This window comes from Cyphomyrmex costatus, unplaced genomic scaffold (assembly GCF_001594065.2).
Source record: "Cyphomyrmex costatus isolate MS0001 unplaced genomic scaffold, Ccosl1.0 scaffold106, whole genome shotgun sequence".
In the NCBI taxonomy this organism is placed as follows: Eukaryota; Metazoa; Arthropoda; class Insecta; order Hymenoptera; family Formicidae; genus Cyphomyrmex; species Cyphomyrmex costatus.
The window spans coordinates 447442-465535 of record NW_017275019.1 but is presented as its reverse complement, the minus strand read 5'-3'; the positions used below and the strand labels follow the sequence as shown (position 1 = coordinate 465535).

The 18094-nt window shown below is 31.4% G+C and overlaps 1 protein-coding gene across 1 annotated transcript; it reads right to left on the bottom strand.

Annotated features, from left to right (window-relative positions):
• Positions 1–2984: 2984 nt before the first annotated feature.
• LOC108775101 (protein-methionine sulfoxide oxidase Mical) lies at positions 2985–14635 on the bottom strand. Its single transcript, XM_018541387.1, has 10 exons — positions 14560–14635; positions 13625–13749; positions 8675–9278; positions 5645–8463; positions 5365–5512; positions 4869–5016; positions 4628–4737; positions 4129–4302; positions 3641–3755; positions 2985–3139 (listed from the first exon to the last, which is right to left on the bottom strand). The coding sequence occupies exons 1-10, from the start codon at positions 14633–14635 to the stop codon at positions 3043–3045; spliced, it is 4416 nt and encodes a 1471-aa protein (XP_018396889.1). The 3' UTR covers positions 2985–3042.
• Between the last annotated feature and the right edge of the window lie 3459 nt (positions 14636–18094).

The following is an 18094-nucleotide window of genomic DNA, read 5'->3' as shown; positions in this document are numbered from 1 at the left end:
ACTGCGCGCATCGACTAAACGCGGGTGACGGTTGACGCTGATGCGCTGGACGCTGTGCGCCGCTGCGAGCGCGCGTCAGCACCATTTTACACCGTTCGCACCATCGGTGCAATAAAGGGTGGCTACTCCCTCGCCTTCACCAATCAGAGCAATGCGCGGAAAAATTTGAAACAAAACACCGGTAAGATTCACTTTAGATGTGTCCGGGAAGACGCAATTAACAACTATTTATGTCATTCTTGTTTTAGATTTAATAATTGATGAAGATAGAATGACACAAATAGCGCTGATCGATCCGAACGTGTACTCTTCATATTAGATTGGAAAAAGTCCTTTTACATATATGTATGTAAAAAAAACCCTTCCACAATCCACCATTTGTTGCGAAATTTTCGCAATTATATCATTCAATACAGCAAAGTTTCAGCTTTAAGAATCTGTTTCTTTAATTAAGGTATGATGATTTTTAACTGAATAATGAGTATTAAAATCAGACTGTCCCTGTACTTAACTAGCGAATAACTCAAGAACAAAAAATCGTAGGATCATTAAAAAAAAATGATTTTGTAGAGTAAGCTTCTAGCTTTCACGAAATAGTCGAAAATTTTGGCAAATTTTTTTTGGGCGTGTGAGCTGCAAAAGAAAATTTTTTATCTTTTGCACCTCATAGTTTTTTATAAAAATTACCAAACTAAAAAATATAGTAATCTTTCGTAAATAGAGATTTTAAGTTTTAAAACCCTTTTTCTTTAAATTTAAATTTCATTCATTTTTAACGAAGATATTGTAAAATAAAGATTCGTTTACATATAAAAACTTTCTTCAACTCAATATTAGGTCATTGGCTGGTATTCATAGTCGATTATTATGTTAAGATTGTTTTAAGTAATGTATAGAAGGGATGCTGGAGTGACCAAAATATTGATATTACATTACCAAATTATTGACATTAATCAATTTGGAGATTTTCATACGATTACAATGTCAATAATTTAGTCTCAATTGGTTCGTGACATCTCAAGACTGAACTTAAGATAGTCTTGAATATAAGAATTGACTACGAATACTGACCATTAAGTATCAAATCCGGTTTTCGTATTACATTAATAGCAGCCATAACTTCGTTAAAAATGAACAAAACTTAAATTTAACAAGTTTTAAAGCTTAAAATCTCTATTTTTAAAAAGTCATCATGTTTTTTGAGTTTAGTAATTTTATACATAGAAAACTATGAGCAAGATAAAATAAAAATTTTTTTTTATTACGCTTTTGAGGCTTTTACGGATATTTTCTTCAATTATACCAGAAGGTTTGCGGGTTATCGCCGTGTCTTTCTTCATTATTAATGCCAACGTTTCGTGAACCATGCCTGCCGTTCACTTCATCAGGACGAAGGGTGCACTGATACTGAAAAAAATTTTTTTTGTTACTTTATGGACTTGTCACGTGCTTAGAAAGTTTACAATATTTTCGACTTTCTAATATAAAAGCTCAAAACTTTCCTCACAAAATTATTTTTTTTAATTGCTTCTAAAATTTTTAGTTACTAAGTTATAGCGAATATATTAAATAAAAGGAGCATTTTGATTTTAATTACCCACAATTCCATTAAAAATTGTAACGCAATTAAAGAAACAAATTCTGAAAGCTGAAATTTTGTTTCATCAAATGGTGCGTCAAACTTTTTTAAAAAACGAACATTTCTCAAATATAATATGTATAATATTCAATTTTACGCTATATTTAAGAATTTCATGAATCGCTTCTTTCCGTTCTTTCTTTTTTTTTTTTTATTACCGATATGACTCGATAAATAATGAAATAAAAGATACTTTGTATTTTGATTATTTTAGTACTTTCAGTCTCATAGTAATGCGAAAATAATATTAGCATTACACGGGTTTAAGTGTTGTGCGTGTGTACGTATCTATATGTACATATTATACATTCTTTGACAAAGTTACGCATAGATTTCAATAAAAGCTATTTTAAAAACAGCGATAGATGTGGCAAAATAACACAAGATCTTCAATTATTCTCAATACAGCCTCAAAATTCGAAGCTGTATCTGTCACCATTATCGAAAAATTGATCTCACTGTCTAAATTTGTGTGTTTTTTTTTAAAGAGTATTACACACTGATACAGAAAATACATAAACGTTTTCCTGCTCCCTTCATCAAAATATATTATCATTGCAAGAACTTATTTGTTGTTGTATTTCAAATATAAATAGCTGTAAAAAAAATTACATCCTTTGGTTGCATTACCATATTGTTAAAATACATATGAAATTTCAAAAATATCTTGCACATAACGTTTAAAGAGATTTTTACCCTAGAATTATAAAATATAATTTGGTTCTTTTTTCTTTAAAAATAAAATAAAGAAAACTATTTTATAATTTTTCATTTTATTTTTTAAAAACTAATGAAATTACCTCAGAATTGCAAGAAAATTTACAATTAAATCTAGTTATTCATTTATGCCCAGTCACTTCATTCTAACATTTTATAATAAAATCTTATTTTATGTTACACTTAGTGATTACAAGCGCGCGCGCATTTTACAATCAAGGGTGCGTTTGCGCTTACAGCACTTGTAAGCATTATTTAGCCTTGTTTAATATTTGAGTTTAATATTGATTAAGGATAAACTGATGCTTATAGCGAGTGAGCGTGTGAAAATAGAACGTACCCTAAATAATATGACGATGGAGCAGAATTTCACGTTTATGTAACAAATCAAATTTATGTATAAAATAAAAAATGTTAATATTTGTAAAAAAGATATGTTTATTAAATATATTGAATATATTGAAAATGGGCAGAAATATATTCTAGGCATATACGAGTCTTTTCTACCTTCTTCAAATTCTTTTATCTCACCTAAAATATTTACAATATTTTATATATATGTATATATATATACAATATATATACACATACATGTATATATGTATTATATATATATAATTTTCTTCTGGTGTTATCATGCAATAAAAAATTGTAGCGGAAAATATATGTACAGAAGCGTATCTTCCTTAGACTGAATATTTAGGACCACATTTCTTAATTGGTGTTAATCTCAGGCCTTTAGCCAACATTTGAGCTTCGAGGTCGCGATCTTCGTTCTGATATCTAAAAGAGAAATAAATATATTTGTATTAATTTAAAAAAAAATACTATATATAACTTGTTTTGAAACAGTATATTCATAAAAATGTATTCCAAATCATCATTTTCCTTTAAAAATATTTACACTCGTTCTAGCTTCTGTCAAAAAAAAAACATTTAGATTTAAAAAATAATTTTAAACACATTCTATTATTAGCTTATTCCTTCTTTTTACATATGTATAAATAGTGATAACATATAACTTTTTACATCTTTATTTTCTTACTCCAAAAAATCACATACAATTACTATAAAAAAAAATCTATATAAAGAGATGCTAACAATTTCTGATAACAATTAATAAATATTTCCATTACATAAATTGAGAAAATATAAACAAATAAAATAATTAACAATTTGAAAATGTAGGATAAATACTCAGATTTGTGAGAGGTAATATTAAAAATATGGACATAACATGCATTTGTAGAAGTAATAGGTGTCAAGTACGATGATTTACACCACCTTTGTCGTTCTTCTTCTAATAGGGCGATTAAGGAATCCCTTTTTGCTACTATTTCTAACATTTCCGTCAAGATTTCTCCTTCCTTTTTAACATCGTCACTAGTCTTCTTATCATCTGTGAAAAATTACATTACAATTTATATAACAATTGTACTTATATACACATAATCTAAAAATTTTATGCTAAGAAATAATATATTTATTCTTAACATTCTAGGCATGTGAAAAATCCAGAAAATTTTTTATCTTTTTCAGCTCGCAGTTCTTTATATGTAAAAATTACTGTGAACTCACAAAAGCTTAAAAAATATAGTAATCTTCCGAAAATAAAGATTTCAAGCTTTAGCCTTTTTTTTTTGTTTAATTTAAATTTCGTTAATTTTTACGAAGATGTATATATACAATTTTGATTTAGAAAATTGAAACAAACTTTTTGAACAATTCAATAAAATAATAAATTAATAATTAGAAAATTTAGAAATATTTACCATCGTCAGCTAATCGTTCACGCAATTCATGTTGCAATCGTTCATGACGATCTTCCAATTGAACTTCTTGCGCACGCACTAGAAGTTCCTTTTCATATCTACGCAGTTCCGTACGTTCTTTCATTAGATCAAACCATTCCCTAAGCAAATCAGCTTCTTCACGATTGGAGGAATCTAAATGAAATTATTAAATATTTCAGATTATATTTCTTTTCATACACACATGTATAAAATATTAAAAAAAACATTTTATCAATTAAACCTGTAGCAATTATTTTTTACTTAATTTTTTAAATTAGAAGCAATTCAAGATTAATATATAGATCAAATCAAATAAATTAGAAATTACATATATATAATTACATATAATAGTAAATTAGGTATACAAGAAAAATATCATATTTTAATCTATACTAATTTTATAAACTGTAATAACAAAGATTAAAATTAAAAACTTTAAGATATGATATATATGTATATGTAAAGAATATTATATTACCTCCTTCACCACGCAGCGCTTTTTCGACACTTACGCCCCGGCTTTCTAATTCCTTTTGTTTCACTTCAGTTTCTTCCAGTTTCCTTTGTATTTCTTGGGCCATTCGTAATCTTTAAAATATATTTAATTTAGCAGAATTTTTTAATTAAAATTACACTACAAGCATATATAAGTATGCTTATTTATCTTTTAGAACGTTAGTCTTTATATTCAAATATAACATAAGTATATTATGTCTTACCTCTTTAATTGTGCTTGTCTAGCTACTTTTTTAGCAGTCTTTAATTTACGTGAAACGCTATTGCACGATTCTTCAGTTGCCGTAACTTTTTGCATGCATGACGCTGATAAAGCAGTTGTTTTAGTATCATCATCCGATAAACTGTCATCTAAAATATAAAAGTATAAAATTATTATAATACAATATTATTTTGTACCTTTACATCATTAACAAAACAATTAACAAGAAAGATATAAATATAAAAGAGATTTTAGCCTTACATTACAATACATCACTTTCTATTTTCTAATATAAGAATTATTAAAATTTAAAATATAGCATACAAAATATAACTCAAAAAATAGAATTGTTATTTTGCAAAGATAAAATCAAATAATTTATGTATTTATCATCACAAAAAGTATAATGTGCATATAGCAGATGCATATACTCTGAAATTTAAATAATGTTACAACATATTCTCGTAAAATGATAACAATACTTGTATAAGTCATACCTGATACTTGAGTGGTATATGTAGAATAATTAAGCGGTGGTGGGGGCACAGGCGGTGGCTTTTCGAAAGTGAGGAAATTTCCTACAAGCATATCCTCGCATACACTTTTAGGTCTCATGTTGCATTTCGATGGACTAGCTTTATCAATCTGTGTTTTATACATAGAAACAATACATTATACAGTTTTCCTTCTCAGAACACTTTACACATTAATAATAATATTGATGATGATGATGATGATGATGATGATGATCATAATCATAATCATAATAATTCTTACTTTTCCTTTTGATCCTCTTGAAGTCAGTCGAAATACTGATAACTTGTCCTTCTGATTGGGCGATGGACTTGTTTCCTTTTTGAAGAAGAAATCTGAAACCGCCTGTATAATACTCTTTCTTCTCTCCGAGTCCTTCGGCTTCTTGTCCCGTTTGATTATACTATTATTATCCGAAAGTGATAGACCTGCAGTATTTAGCATCTCGTCCATCGATTTCGCGTTAGTCGCTGGCAGTTTTTGGAAGTTGATTTTCTTTGCGATGTTTTTCATATTATCGGTACTTTTACTAATTTTTAATTTCAGCTCCGAATTATCTATTGCGTTGAAGTTGTACGATTTAATTTTTTCAATCTTCAGCGTATCATCCTTTTTCGTATCGTCCATTGAAAGTTGCCTCCGCGTCACCTTCATTCTTAATTCCTTGATTCTGTCTTCAGGACTTAAACCTAAGTCTTCGTCGCTTTTCATTCTAGCGCGTTCTCGAGCATCCTGCCTGGCCTTTTCAGTGGTCCTCCTCGCTTCCTCGATTTTCAATCTTGGTGGTGCAATTGGCGTTTTAAAAGCATCTTCTAGACTAGTAATCGACTTTTCGTCTGCCTTCTTTGGGACTTTTTCTTTGGCTTCTTCTTGATTGATTTGTTCACAAGAGTACGAAGACATCGAAAGATTCGACTTGTTCGCTTCCCCAAAACTTGTGTGAGTAGGACTGTTTAATGGTGACGTTATAGAAGTAGGTACAAACTTGTTTCCAACGGAAGAAATATTAGATAATGATGGTTTTATCGGTGACAGTCCGGTGGTAAAAGATGAAGCTCTGGCAGCTCTTCGGGCCTTTTTTTCAGCTGACTTTTGTTTGTGAGCTTCAAGTTTATCCATCAGAAGATCTTGAATAAGATCTTTTTGCTTCGACCGTTCTCTTGTAATCTCTTCAAGTTTCCTTGAGGTCGCTGGTGAATTGATACCATTACCGTTTACAATCATTGTTTCTTGACTCTTAATCTCTTCAGTAATCATTTCTGCGGTGCGTGTCTGCGCTAAGCTTTTCGAATTTTTTCGTCTTGATTTTCTTACGTCAATGGAATCCTTGGCGTTGCTAAACTCTGCGATTCGAGATTGCAATCTCTTTACGTATTCCAGATAGTCTGGATTGTTAGAATCCGCCTTGGCTACCTCCTCGTGTTTCTCTGTCATTTCTACAGGAACTATTGATACCTGAGGATTAATCGGACTGGCAAGCACTGTAACGACTTCACTAGTAGTCGTATCCTCAGCTGGTTCAACAAGTAACAGACTATCTTCCTCCATGGATTGAAGTAATTCTTTGTTAAAAGCTTCTGCTAATTGCTCCCGCTTCGTGTTCTCCTTAAATTTATTTTGTTCCTCAGTTCGAATTTCCGATTTCATCGATGATTTGCTCGCAATAGGATCGTTTAATTTGCCCATCACGTCCTCCATGGTAATTGGATCAATCTCAATCACATTAGCATCTTTGAAACCTTCTTCTTCTTCTTCACCGTACGAGTCGTTTTCCAGATCGAGTCTCGCTATCGGTGCATCAGCGATTGGTAGATTGCATATGTTAGTTGAAACAGGAATGTTGGAAAGAGTCGTTTTGATGTTGACGAACTCAATGTAGCCTCGATTTTTCAGCATCGCGATATTGGAGGCATCTTGAAGGCTGTCATCCAGTAGTGACTCATTGTCAGTGTCCATATAATTAATATCTTCGCCATTGACTAACAATTTTGACGTATTATTGTTTGGGTATTCTTGCTGATCGATTACCCGATCAATATTGGAATATTCGAATTGCGTATCTTCTTCTTTAACAATTCTAGCGGATATAGATGATAGTTTTGAATTATTCCTTCGCACAGTGATGAAATCAGGATCGATATCGAGTTCTACATCGCGAAGGTCTTCAGAAACCAAAGCTTCCCCGTCGCGAGCCCATTCAGAAAATTCTGTTTCGGTGAATGCTGCAGTGGTAATGTCGTTCTCCTCGGAATCATCTTGTTTATTAGACACTGCTGAAGCTTCAGAAGTAGAACTACTGCAGTTGTTATCCCGCAAGTCTAATTGTTCCATATTATTATTTATCATTTCAATAGTATCCGTACTGTTAATTGAATCATGTAATTGACGATCCTGTAAAAAGGAGACTTCGATAGAATCTGGCTCGAAAGTCTGGCCATCGTCGGGATTATAATGCTTGTATCGATCAACTCCTTCATCCAATAAAAGATCGCCATCAGTGCTGTGAATCCGTAATCTAGGCGGCGAAAGATTTACAGCAACAAGTTGTTCGTTCTCTATTGCTTCGTTAGAATCGGAAGAAGATAATGAATCACTATCTATCTCAGAATCGCCCGAACTAACATCCTTGTTTTCGTTCTTCTTGCTCCAATCCACTTGCGGCACAACAATAGACGTTTCGTGAAGGGGACTACGTGGTCTAAAATCATTACTTTCTTCCGCGTTATTTGGTAAAACTTTCTCAGTTTGCGAGCTTTTTATATCCTGTACAGCGGTCTTCGTCAAGTTATTAGTTTGCAGTAGAAATACTTGTTCGTTGATTAATTCTCTGTCTTTCATTGATGATTCACTGCAAATGTTGGGTGCTGTCTTAGATTTCAAAATACTGGATTCTTTTACTAAATCAGGTAGTTGTCGCGTCGTAGATGTTTCTATCAAAGTTGTCGGTTTCGCAATTTCATTCGATGAATTTTGGCAGTGATCGGATGACAATTGTCGTGAAAATAAAATTGTAGGCGATAATGGAGAAAGCGATGCATTGTTGGTTCGCAATTTACTAGTACCTTAAAAAAATACATTCATGTACATAAAAGATGATTTTCAATAATATAACATTCTACAATTTTTTTTTCTTAGTAATTAATATATTATAAATGTTGTTTTATGTCATTGGAAAGTTTCGAGTATTAGAAATGTTATAAAATAATATAGAAATTTTTTTTTAATATAATGAAAAACTATTGAAAAAATATAAAACCGTAAAAATAAAGATACCTTGAAGAAATGCCTGCATGGTAGGACTAGGTTCCGGCGCCGGATTTAACAACTTTTGATGCTGGGAGATTGCATCAGTAAAATTCCTCAACTTCGTGTCCACATTAGATGTCGAACCTGATTTTATGACGGAACCACCCAACGCTGATCCTCCCAGTAGATAACGTTTTTTCAATTCTAAAGAGAGCCTCGAAGCGATTCCGCCGGTGGAGTGAGTGCGATTTAAAAGATAATCTCCCTTTCGTGGGTTTAACAACGGTGTGCAGTTATTTGTGTCAACAAAAGCTGGCACGTTACAATTTACTTCTTTGTTCGATTCGACTTTAATATGGTCATCCAAAAATCGCTTGCTAGTATTTTGTTGTTTCTTGTCCTGCGTCAAGTTGCCATTAATCGAAGAGATCATCTTACTCTTCACCTGCACTTTTTTCGGTTCAACATAAGCGCCTCTCGTTTTCCGCACATAAGAATCGTTGATGGTAATCTCGGGAATCTCATGCTGTGTCGGAGTCGCTTCATCGTGCTCGAACTCAGAGTCGGTCGAGATCTCAGTTGCGGAATTTTCTACACTCTCATCAGTCGACGCATCTTCCGAAGATACAACCTACGGAATAAAGTGTGCTAAATAAATAAAAATTATAATAAATATAGAATTAGAATAATATAAGCAAGAGTTTAGTAAATTAGTAAAAGTTGAATAAAGACAGATATAGATGCTAATATTCTGATTATGAATGAGATTCTGAATGAACATGTGTTATTTCTGTAACTAGTGTTTATATATGTATAACTAATATTTTATCGCAGTTAATGTCGTATCATAGAGTATGAATTTAAATTTTATAACAAAAACTTGGTGAGACATTTAATAAAGTACTGGCTGGTGGTAATTTTAAATGAATTAGTTAATATTGATGAACAAACTCTACTTTTTTAGAATAAGCAAACACAAACAATTAATGATTTGAGTCAATGTTAATGCTAAATTAGTTCAATAACACACCATTCATACACAACAAGATGGATTACCTTTTTTCAATGCTCCTTATATAATTGGTCGATTAAAAATTAGCCCCATTGAAAATTAAAAAATTAATCACCATCAGCCAAGAATTTTACTTGTATTTTTTTTTGTTTACTTTATTAATACATCTCACAGTTTTCCCAAATTTAAATTATTGCACAACTACAATATCTACTAAAGATATCTTAGAATATCACTAAAGATGGGAAATTATGAAATACATAATTTATCAATTCAGAAATCTCTATAAATTGTAAAATCGCAAACCTCACACAGTTAACTCCATTTAAAAAAAAACATATGGATTAATTTAACAGATAAGTATACAGAAGTATATGTATATAATCTAAAAAAATAATTTTCAAATTATAAATAACTGAAAATTATTAATTAATAATTATTAATTAAAAATTAATAATTTTCAGTTATTTATAATTTAAAAATTATTTATGTAGTGTAGAAGCCTTCACAAACTTTTAATATTAAAAAATAATAAACAGTTGTATCAAGTTCGATAATTATAATAAAACATATATATATATATATAAGTAAAATTTCTTATAAAGCATTACATTACAAAATAATTTAATAATAGCACAAATATTATATTAACATCATGAAATTACGCACTTGTCTTTCTTTGATTGACTATTCATAGAAATAAATTTGATAGATTCCTCAGGTTTATTTAACAAATGCGAATTTGAATGATGAATTTCTTGAGTCGATGCTACATTTTTGCTTTGACTTTGTAATTTTGATATATCGGTAACATTACGATTTTCTGCTATCATAGTATTTTTAACATCTTTTATAATTTTGTTGTTAAATTTCGAAAGATTTGTGATATCCCGGCTCTGTAATTTTGCGACATTTCGTCTTGTTGGTTTTTGAACATCCATTGAATTAGTATCAGGATTTTTAATATCTTGACAGTGAATTTTTGAGACATCATTAACATCTCGACTTATTGATTCTGAAATAGACTTAACGTCTTGACTCTTAATTTTTGAAAGTTTCTCCACATCTTGACTTTGAATGGTAGAAACATTATTGCTACTCTGATCGTGTAATCTTGAAATATTTTCGACAGTTTGACTTTGTAGTTTTGGCATATCTTCAACAGCTTGATTTCGAGATAGAAGTTTCAAGTTCTTCTTTGCCAATTTTCTTCTTACTGGAATTTCAGGCGGAGAGAGTTCAGTGTTAGAAATTTTCAAATTAGGATTTTCTATTAAAGTATTTTGAAAAGAACTAATGTCATAAGACGCATTTTTTCGTTCGGATCTTTTAGGAACTTCTTCAACAGAATTTTTTGCAAAATTATTTATAATCGTATCTTTAATGTTCATAGGTGTACTCACTGTTCTCTCGACGATTTTTGTTTTTACTGCGGACTCATCTTTAAATGTATTTTTTAATTCAAATAATGATTTAGAATAACTCTTAATACTTTTAAGAAAAACTCGCGCTGTATCTTCATTTAAATTAGTATCACTTTTATGCAATCTATTATATTTGATAATTTTATCCGTATTATTATTTAATCGTGAAGGAGTATTTAACTTTACATTAAGAAGTGTATTATTTTCAAATAGCAAATTTTTATTTGATATATTATTTTTATTCAAGTTATCACTTGAAATATATGTTTTATTAGTTTGTTTTTCATCACTATCATTACTTAGTATGGTTCCATCTAAATTCATTGTATTCGCTCTTTTTTCTTCATTTTCTGTATTATTTGAAATATTCCTCTGTACATCCGTTTTAATTATACTGTTTTCTCTAATTTCGTCTATTGTATTGCTGTTTAAATTTATATTATTTTTCTTTTCTTGATTTGTTCCATTTATGTCACTATTCAGAACGTTGTCTGTTGGATTAATCTTTTCTTGTTCTTTTATATCATCTGTAATATTAAAATAAACGTTATTTTTTATATCTGTTTGCAATGTCAATGTGTTGGAAGTCATAGCAGTATGAAGCTTGAAATTGTTAGTATTTATATCTGCATCTGCATCGGTATATGAAATACATTTATTTTCTAATGTAGGAATATCAGAATTCGATGTTAATGAATCACCATCCATATTTAATTGAGAATTTGACTCAATAAGACCATTTCTTATTAAATCTAAACCATCGCATAATGTTTTCTTTTCGTCATTAAGCACTACTTCAAATTCTGACGAATAAAACTGCGAATCTATCTTATCATCTTCCAAATTTGCAATTTTACTTTGCTCTTCGATTTGATTAAATTGTTGATCAATCACATCAATGTCATTCTCGCCTAAGTTGCTCATTTCTTCGATATCAATTTCTAATTTTCGTCTTTCATTTTGTTTAATAGCGATTATGTTGGAAGTCTTAGATTTGTTACTGCTTGAAGAACTCTCTCTTTCTCCGATCTTATTAAAGTATTTGAGCATTTCCTCTGCATTTATTTTATTGGATAACTTGGGCTTAATATGTAACTTTATCATTTTCATATTAGACATATCCTCAGCTTCCTCACTTTGTGTAGGAACTTGACTTCTCGAAACAATTCTTTTAGTCTCCGTAAAATATTTACTCATTTTCGACCGGGCATATTCAGTTGACAGTGGTCGGAGTCTATTTCCATCTTCTATAGCTTTATTCTTTGCTTTTCTTTGTTTTAAATCACGCTTTAGCTTATCGAATGCATTATCACAGTTATCAAAATTCGGATCACTATGCGATTCTTGGGGAACCAGTAATTTCGAAGTTTCTAAAGATAGTTCGTCAAGCTGGGTCTCTTGAGTCGGAGATGGCGATGTCACTATTACTACTGGGTGTATCGACTCTTGTAACACGCTCGCATTAAGCATTGGAGTTATTGAATGCATGTCAACATTCTTATCAATAACACTATTACTTATGTGAATATTATTACTATCATTGATAAATTCAACATTCCTATTTTTGTTAATAAAATAACTGTCCTTGGTTTGATTAGTAACACTAATATCCTCACACTTAAATATTTCTTCAGACAAATTATATTTCGAGTATTCCACTAAATTGTCCGAGTAATCGCTAATAATTGAACTGTCACTATGTAACATCTCTACCGATTGATAAATCTCTGACGATGAAGAAGATAAAGAATTTCTGCTTCCATTCAAAGAAGTGATCACACTCGGCAAATCATCAGCATTAAGGATAGTTTCGTTATCGGAAACCCTGGAATCCTTGCTTGTTCCAACGCAAGGTATAGTATCTGCAACTGTAATTTTCGCAACTGCTTTTAAATCAACTTCCGAACTATTTAACGCGGAATCTTCTTTTAAATTATTTGTAGATAAATTTAATGAATTCTTAACTAAATTATTTCTACTCAAATCATTAACATTTGCATTGAAATTATTAGAATTTGGTGTAAGACTTATTATGTTAACATCGAGAATATTACTTTGGGAACAATCGTCGTAAATTTTATTATTTAATTTGTTTAAATCTAATCGAATACTTTCGTCCACAAAACTTTCGTACTCAGAATTGCAATCTTCTTTGTCTAAGTGATTAAGAGTAGTATTTGTTAAAGATTTATTTTGATCCGAAATATTATTAGTATTATTTGGCGTTGGAAGAGACATTGAATCAGTTGTGTAAATTACATTTTCAGATACTTGCGAAACAACGTTAAGAGATGTACCATTTTTATGAGTAGAAATCATATTGTCTTGATCGTGTATATTTATAGCTAATTCATTAGAAACTAATGCTGTCTCGTTGGAGAATTCTAGCAGTTCTCCGAGAGTATTTTTCTCGGGTGATAGATCATTATCATTTGTATTCACGTTGAAAATTGGGGACGACTTTGATGTTACTTTGGATTCGAAAGAAATGAGTGATTCTTGAACTATAGCGGGATCTATAGAGTCTTGAGATTGCTTCACCTCTGTTTCCGAACCGGTATCAGTATCACAATTGCTTGGTGGCACCGTCAACCATACTTCTTGCTTCCGGAGCTCTCGCGCGCGCACGTCTTCCTCATCTTCGGTCGCAGTGCCGCTTTCATCATCTAACAAAGAAATCAAAATATATATTACAATATAAACACGTATAATAATATAAGTTAGAGAATTTGTCACATTCTGTTTATCTTTTTTCCTTGTGTTTCTTCCGTTTTTATAATTGAAATCAATACAGAGAATATTTTCATAAAAATCTCTCTCTCTCTCTCTCTCTCTCCCCCCCCTTACTCGTTCTATCATCTCCATCCATCTGATTCCTCTCCCATCCTGATTTAAAACATCTACATCTCTTTCCCCTTTCTCCCATACATACTCGCACCTGTTCTTTAAATGCTCAACATTCTCTCTCTCTTTTGCACACAGTCTACACTTTCTCTCCTCCTGCTTCACCCAATACTTATTTCTCCTCTCTTCATTCCCGCATCTCCATCTCGCTATTTTTACCAATCGTTTACCCTCATTTCTTTTACACATTCTTACATATATTGGTACCCCAATCAATCTTCCATAACTTGCACACGACTTAGACACTCTCACTTTCTCTCCTCTCTCTTGTTCATCCACTTCTATATCTCTTTTTCTCAGAAGCTCCCATTTATTCTCTCCACATTCATTCATAGCTGCCTCGCTCATACCTCCTCTCCATAGATAATTCCCCCTCTCCACACTCTTTCTCTTGACCATTCACTCCTATCATTCTCTCTTTCGCTCTTTCTCTTCTCATCCATGCACATCATCCCGATTTCCCCTCCCTCTCCCTTCTCTAATTTTTCCTCAAACCTTCCTGCCCTCCATCCCATTTCTACTCTTAATTTATTTCTTTTTAACTCCTCTCTTGCTATATACCCCGGTGTAACCCTTTCCAATCCCAAGGTCCACTTCAGATATTTTTCCTGAATCGCTTCCACCTCCTTCCACTTTCTGTACCCCCATATTTCCACTCCATAAAATAAAATTCCCTTCACTATACTATCAAACAGTTTTAGCCTCCATCTTACATCCCCCTTGAATTTTCTCTCCCCATAACTCCATACCCATCCCATTGTCCTAATATATACTAACATCATAATAAAATTATATATGGATGTAACATTTTGTATAAAAGAGATTAGAAACTACGAGAGTTAAAGTATGCATTCTGTATATATATTCGCGTACAGTATATGCGAGTGAAATACATAAAAAAAGAAAAGTAAGCTGTATATTTATTAATTAAATCTAGCATTTAGAATATGTTTACTATAATTTTTAAATTATCATTACTATTATATATATTTGTATTAATTATTATAGCTTTTAGATAGTTTTCATTGTTTTTCTTATTCGCTCTAGCAGCGCGAAGTGTTTTTACATAAAAAATTTTTCTATTTAAATAAATTTTTTTCATTTTGTTTTTAAATTAATTGTGATATAATTTTTTTTAAAGAAGAATTAAGTCACTTGGTTTCAAATAGGAAAATCTTTTAATAGGAATACAAAGGCATATACTTAGGTTTCATTGTATGAAGATAAAGATAGAACCACATGGGTTTTACTTTTTAATTTAGTAGAATTTAAATAAATAATAGTACTATATGGGTTCTCTTAAAGATTAAAGGTACCACTTGTGTTTTACTTTTTAATTTGGTAGAATTTAACTTGGCGCCGACTATTGATATCATATCTTTTATACAAATGATACATGTCATTGATTTAAGTAAATAATAAGGATAATACCACGTAGGTTTTTAAAGATTAGAATTTAACTTGGCGCCGACTATTGATATCAAATCTTTTATACAAATGATACATGTCATTAGAATTAAGTAAATAAGGATAATATCACGTAGATTTTTAAAGATGGTTCTACTAAACAGCAAATGTGATTGGTCAGTTTCACAGTCGATTAAGTAATTGACGTTGGTGGACTGGCCTAAATGGTTTTTTGACCAGCAGCACTCACCCTTAGCGCTTTTTTCTACCTTTTTTTTAAAAAAAGGTAAGTTTATATATACATACAAATGATACATAAAACAGACAAAATAGACAAAAACGTGCAAAACGTATTAAATTCGAATAAAAAAGTTGCTTTCCATTTACACACAGTGATACTAAATCTGAAGTGATATGAATATTTTATATTTAAACAATGACTTTACTACTTATTTATTTGGTGGAAACTTATCGCATAACACAGATTTCTAACCTCATATTTAATGTGAGTTAACAAGACTTGATAAATCATACGATCTCGAATTTGTGCAAATTGTTGGCAAAAAGTCAATTAAATTGCCAGAATGAAAAAAAATAACAATTTTAGGTTAATTTATATATAAAATGTATGTATGTATTTGTAAATGAATTTTTATGTATATTTATATATATATATTTTCCAAAAGTTCTAGTGATACATTTTTGATGATTTTAAACTTACTTACTGTAAAAGAGACTCGTCTACGTTAATTTTTGTCTATGACAATACTTCTTATAATCATAAGCAGATACTCGAGCAGATAACGCTTCTCTCACTCTCACATTCGCTTCTTTCACTCTCACATCCGGTTTCACAACATCATGGCAGAGCCAATCATGGATCAGTCGGCATTGGCCCATCTCTCCGTATAGGATCTCTAGCCGGAATTCGTATTTTTGATTACGTGTGGCTCGTATTAGATTTGACACTTAACTTTAAAAAAATTAATAAAAAGTTGTTAGTTACTGATAAAATGTAACTAAATAAAGTTAAAAAGTTAGGAGTTTAAAATGTAACTAAGTTAAGTTAAAATTAATTAACTTTTTAACTTAACTTTTAACTTTTTAATTTAACACTACCCAACCCTGCTTCACTATTTTTAAAGCAATAAAACCATTATTGAATCATTCAGAATAATTTATGAGATTTATGAAGACAATTATATGCAAAAAGTCTGTGAGTAATTGGTTCAAAAGATTTAAAAGTAGATTTTGATGTAAACACACACAATAAGTCACATTCAGAAACATAATTTTATCGCTGCATCCATACGTTGTCTAAAAAATGGTAAAAGGTGTTAGATTTGAAAGGTAAATGTTTTAATTAATTCTTATTCGACCCTTAAATTTCAAACCAAATAAGACAATGTCACAGCGATTGTTACATAGAGCTCTTTTATGTCATGCATGATGATGCGCAGTAAGTTTGGCGGCATTGACACGGCAGCGTTAGCACGCACACTCCTATGTCAACAAGTGTTAATGCTTTTCTGACGGTTGGTCGCGGCAGCAAAAAATGGATTGCGGCGTCGTACCGTCGCGACAAGGTTTCACGTCCGTCTTTGTTCTTTTGACCGTGATAAGGGCCCGGATTAGACTGGAGGCTCGTTTTCTTTCACTGCTTCGTGATCTCTCAAAACCGTCTCCGTTTTATTATTCATTATTCGTCTCGCGACTGTCGTACAGTTCACTTAAAATCGTTGTCTCCGAGCCGTGTCATTCGAGCCGATCGCGACTCAAGAGATCTTCTCTCTAGGCGTTGTCGCGTATCCGTATCAAATTACAATAAATCTGGACAACAGCCCCTAGAACGTGGTTGACTCAGGGCGTCAACCCCTAAGCCATACCAGTGAATCAAACCTTTATGCGAACATTATTCGTCGCAACAACAGTGCGTCGAACCTTATACGAACGATACTCGTCGTGATACAGCGAACATTTCAATCTGTAATGCGTGATCAAGATTTGTGATTTAAATGTAATATCAAATAATAAAAACGTAACCACAGTGTGATCCTTATAAGTGGCTCTCATTGAAACTACATAACAGTGGTCTAACAATAAGTTGGATTACGAGTGCTTTTAAATAATTGCATGTGAATTTATATACTACGTATGTAATTTTTCGATTGCGCGCCGAAATTTTTTTTTCAGACTTGAAACGCAACGCTATAATAAACTACCGCAGTAATATCACGAGTTAAATTGATTAACAATCTAACGATTATTGATGCTGTTTACGCATCTTATATCAATCTCAATAGTGTTGATTAACCAATTAATAATTAATTTTTTTTTAAGAATTGATATTGTTTATTTATGTTGCCTAAATAGACGTTGTATTTACTTATATTGATTATTGTAAAGAATATTACTAAGGCCTCAGTAGTCTAAAGGCTTGGGACGCTCGCACGGAATGCCAGAGATCCGGGTTCCACTCCCGACCGGAGATAATATTTTTTGAATTAAAAAATTAAATTTACAGTTTTAATAGGTTATTCAACATTAATAAGATCGATATAAAATGCATAAACAGCATCAATAATTGTTAAATTGTTAGTCAATTTAACTCGTGATACTACTGCAGTAGTTTATTAGTGTTGCGTTTCAAGTCTGAAAAAATTTCGGCGCGCAATCGAAGAATTACATACGTAGTACATA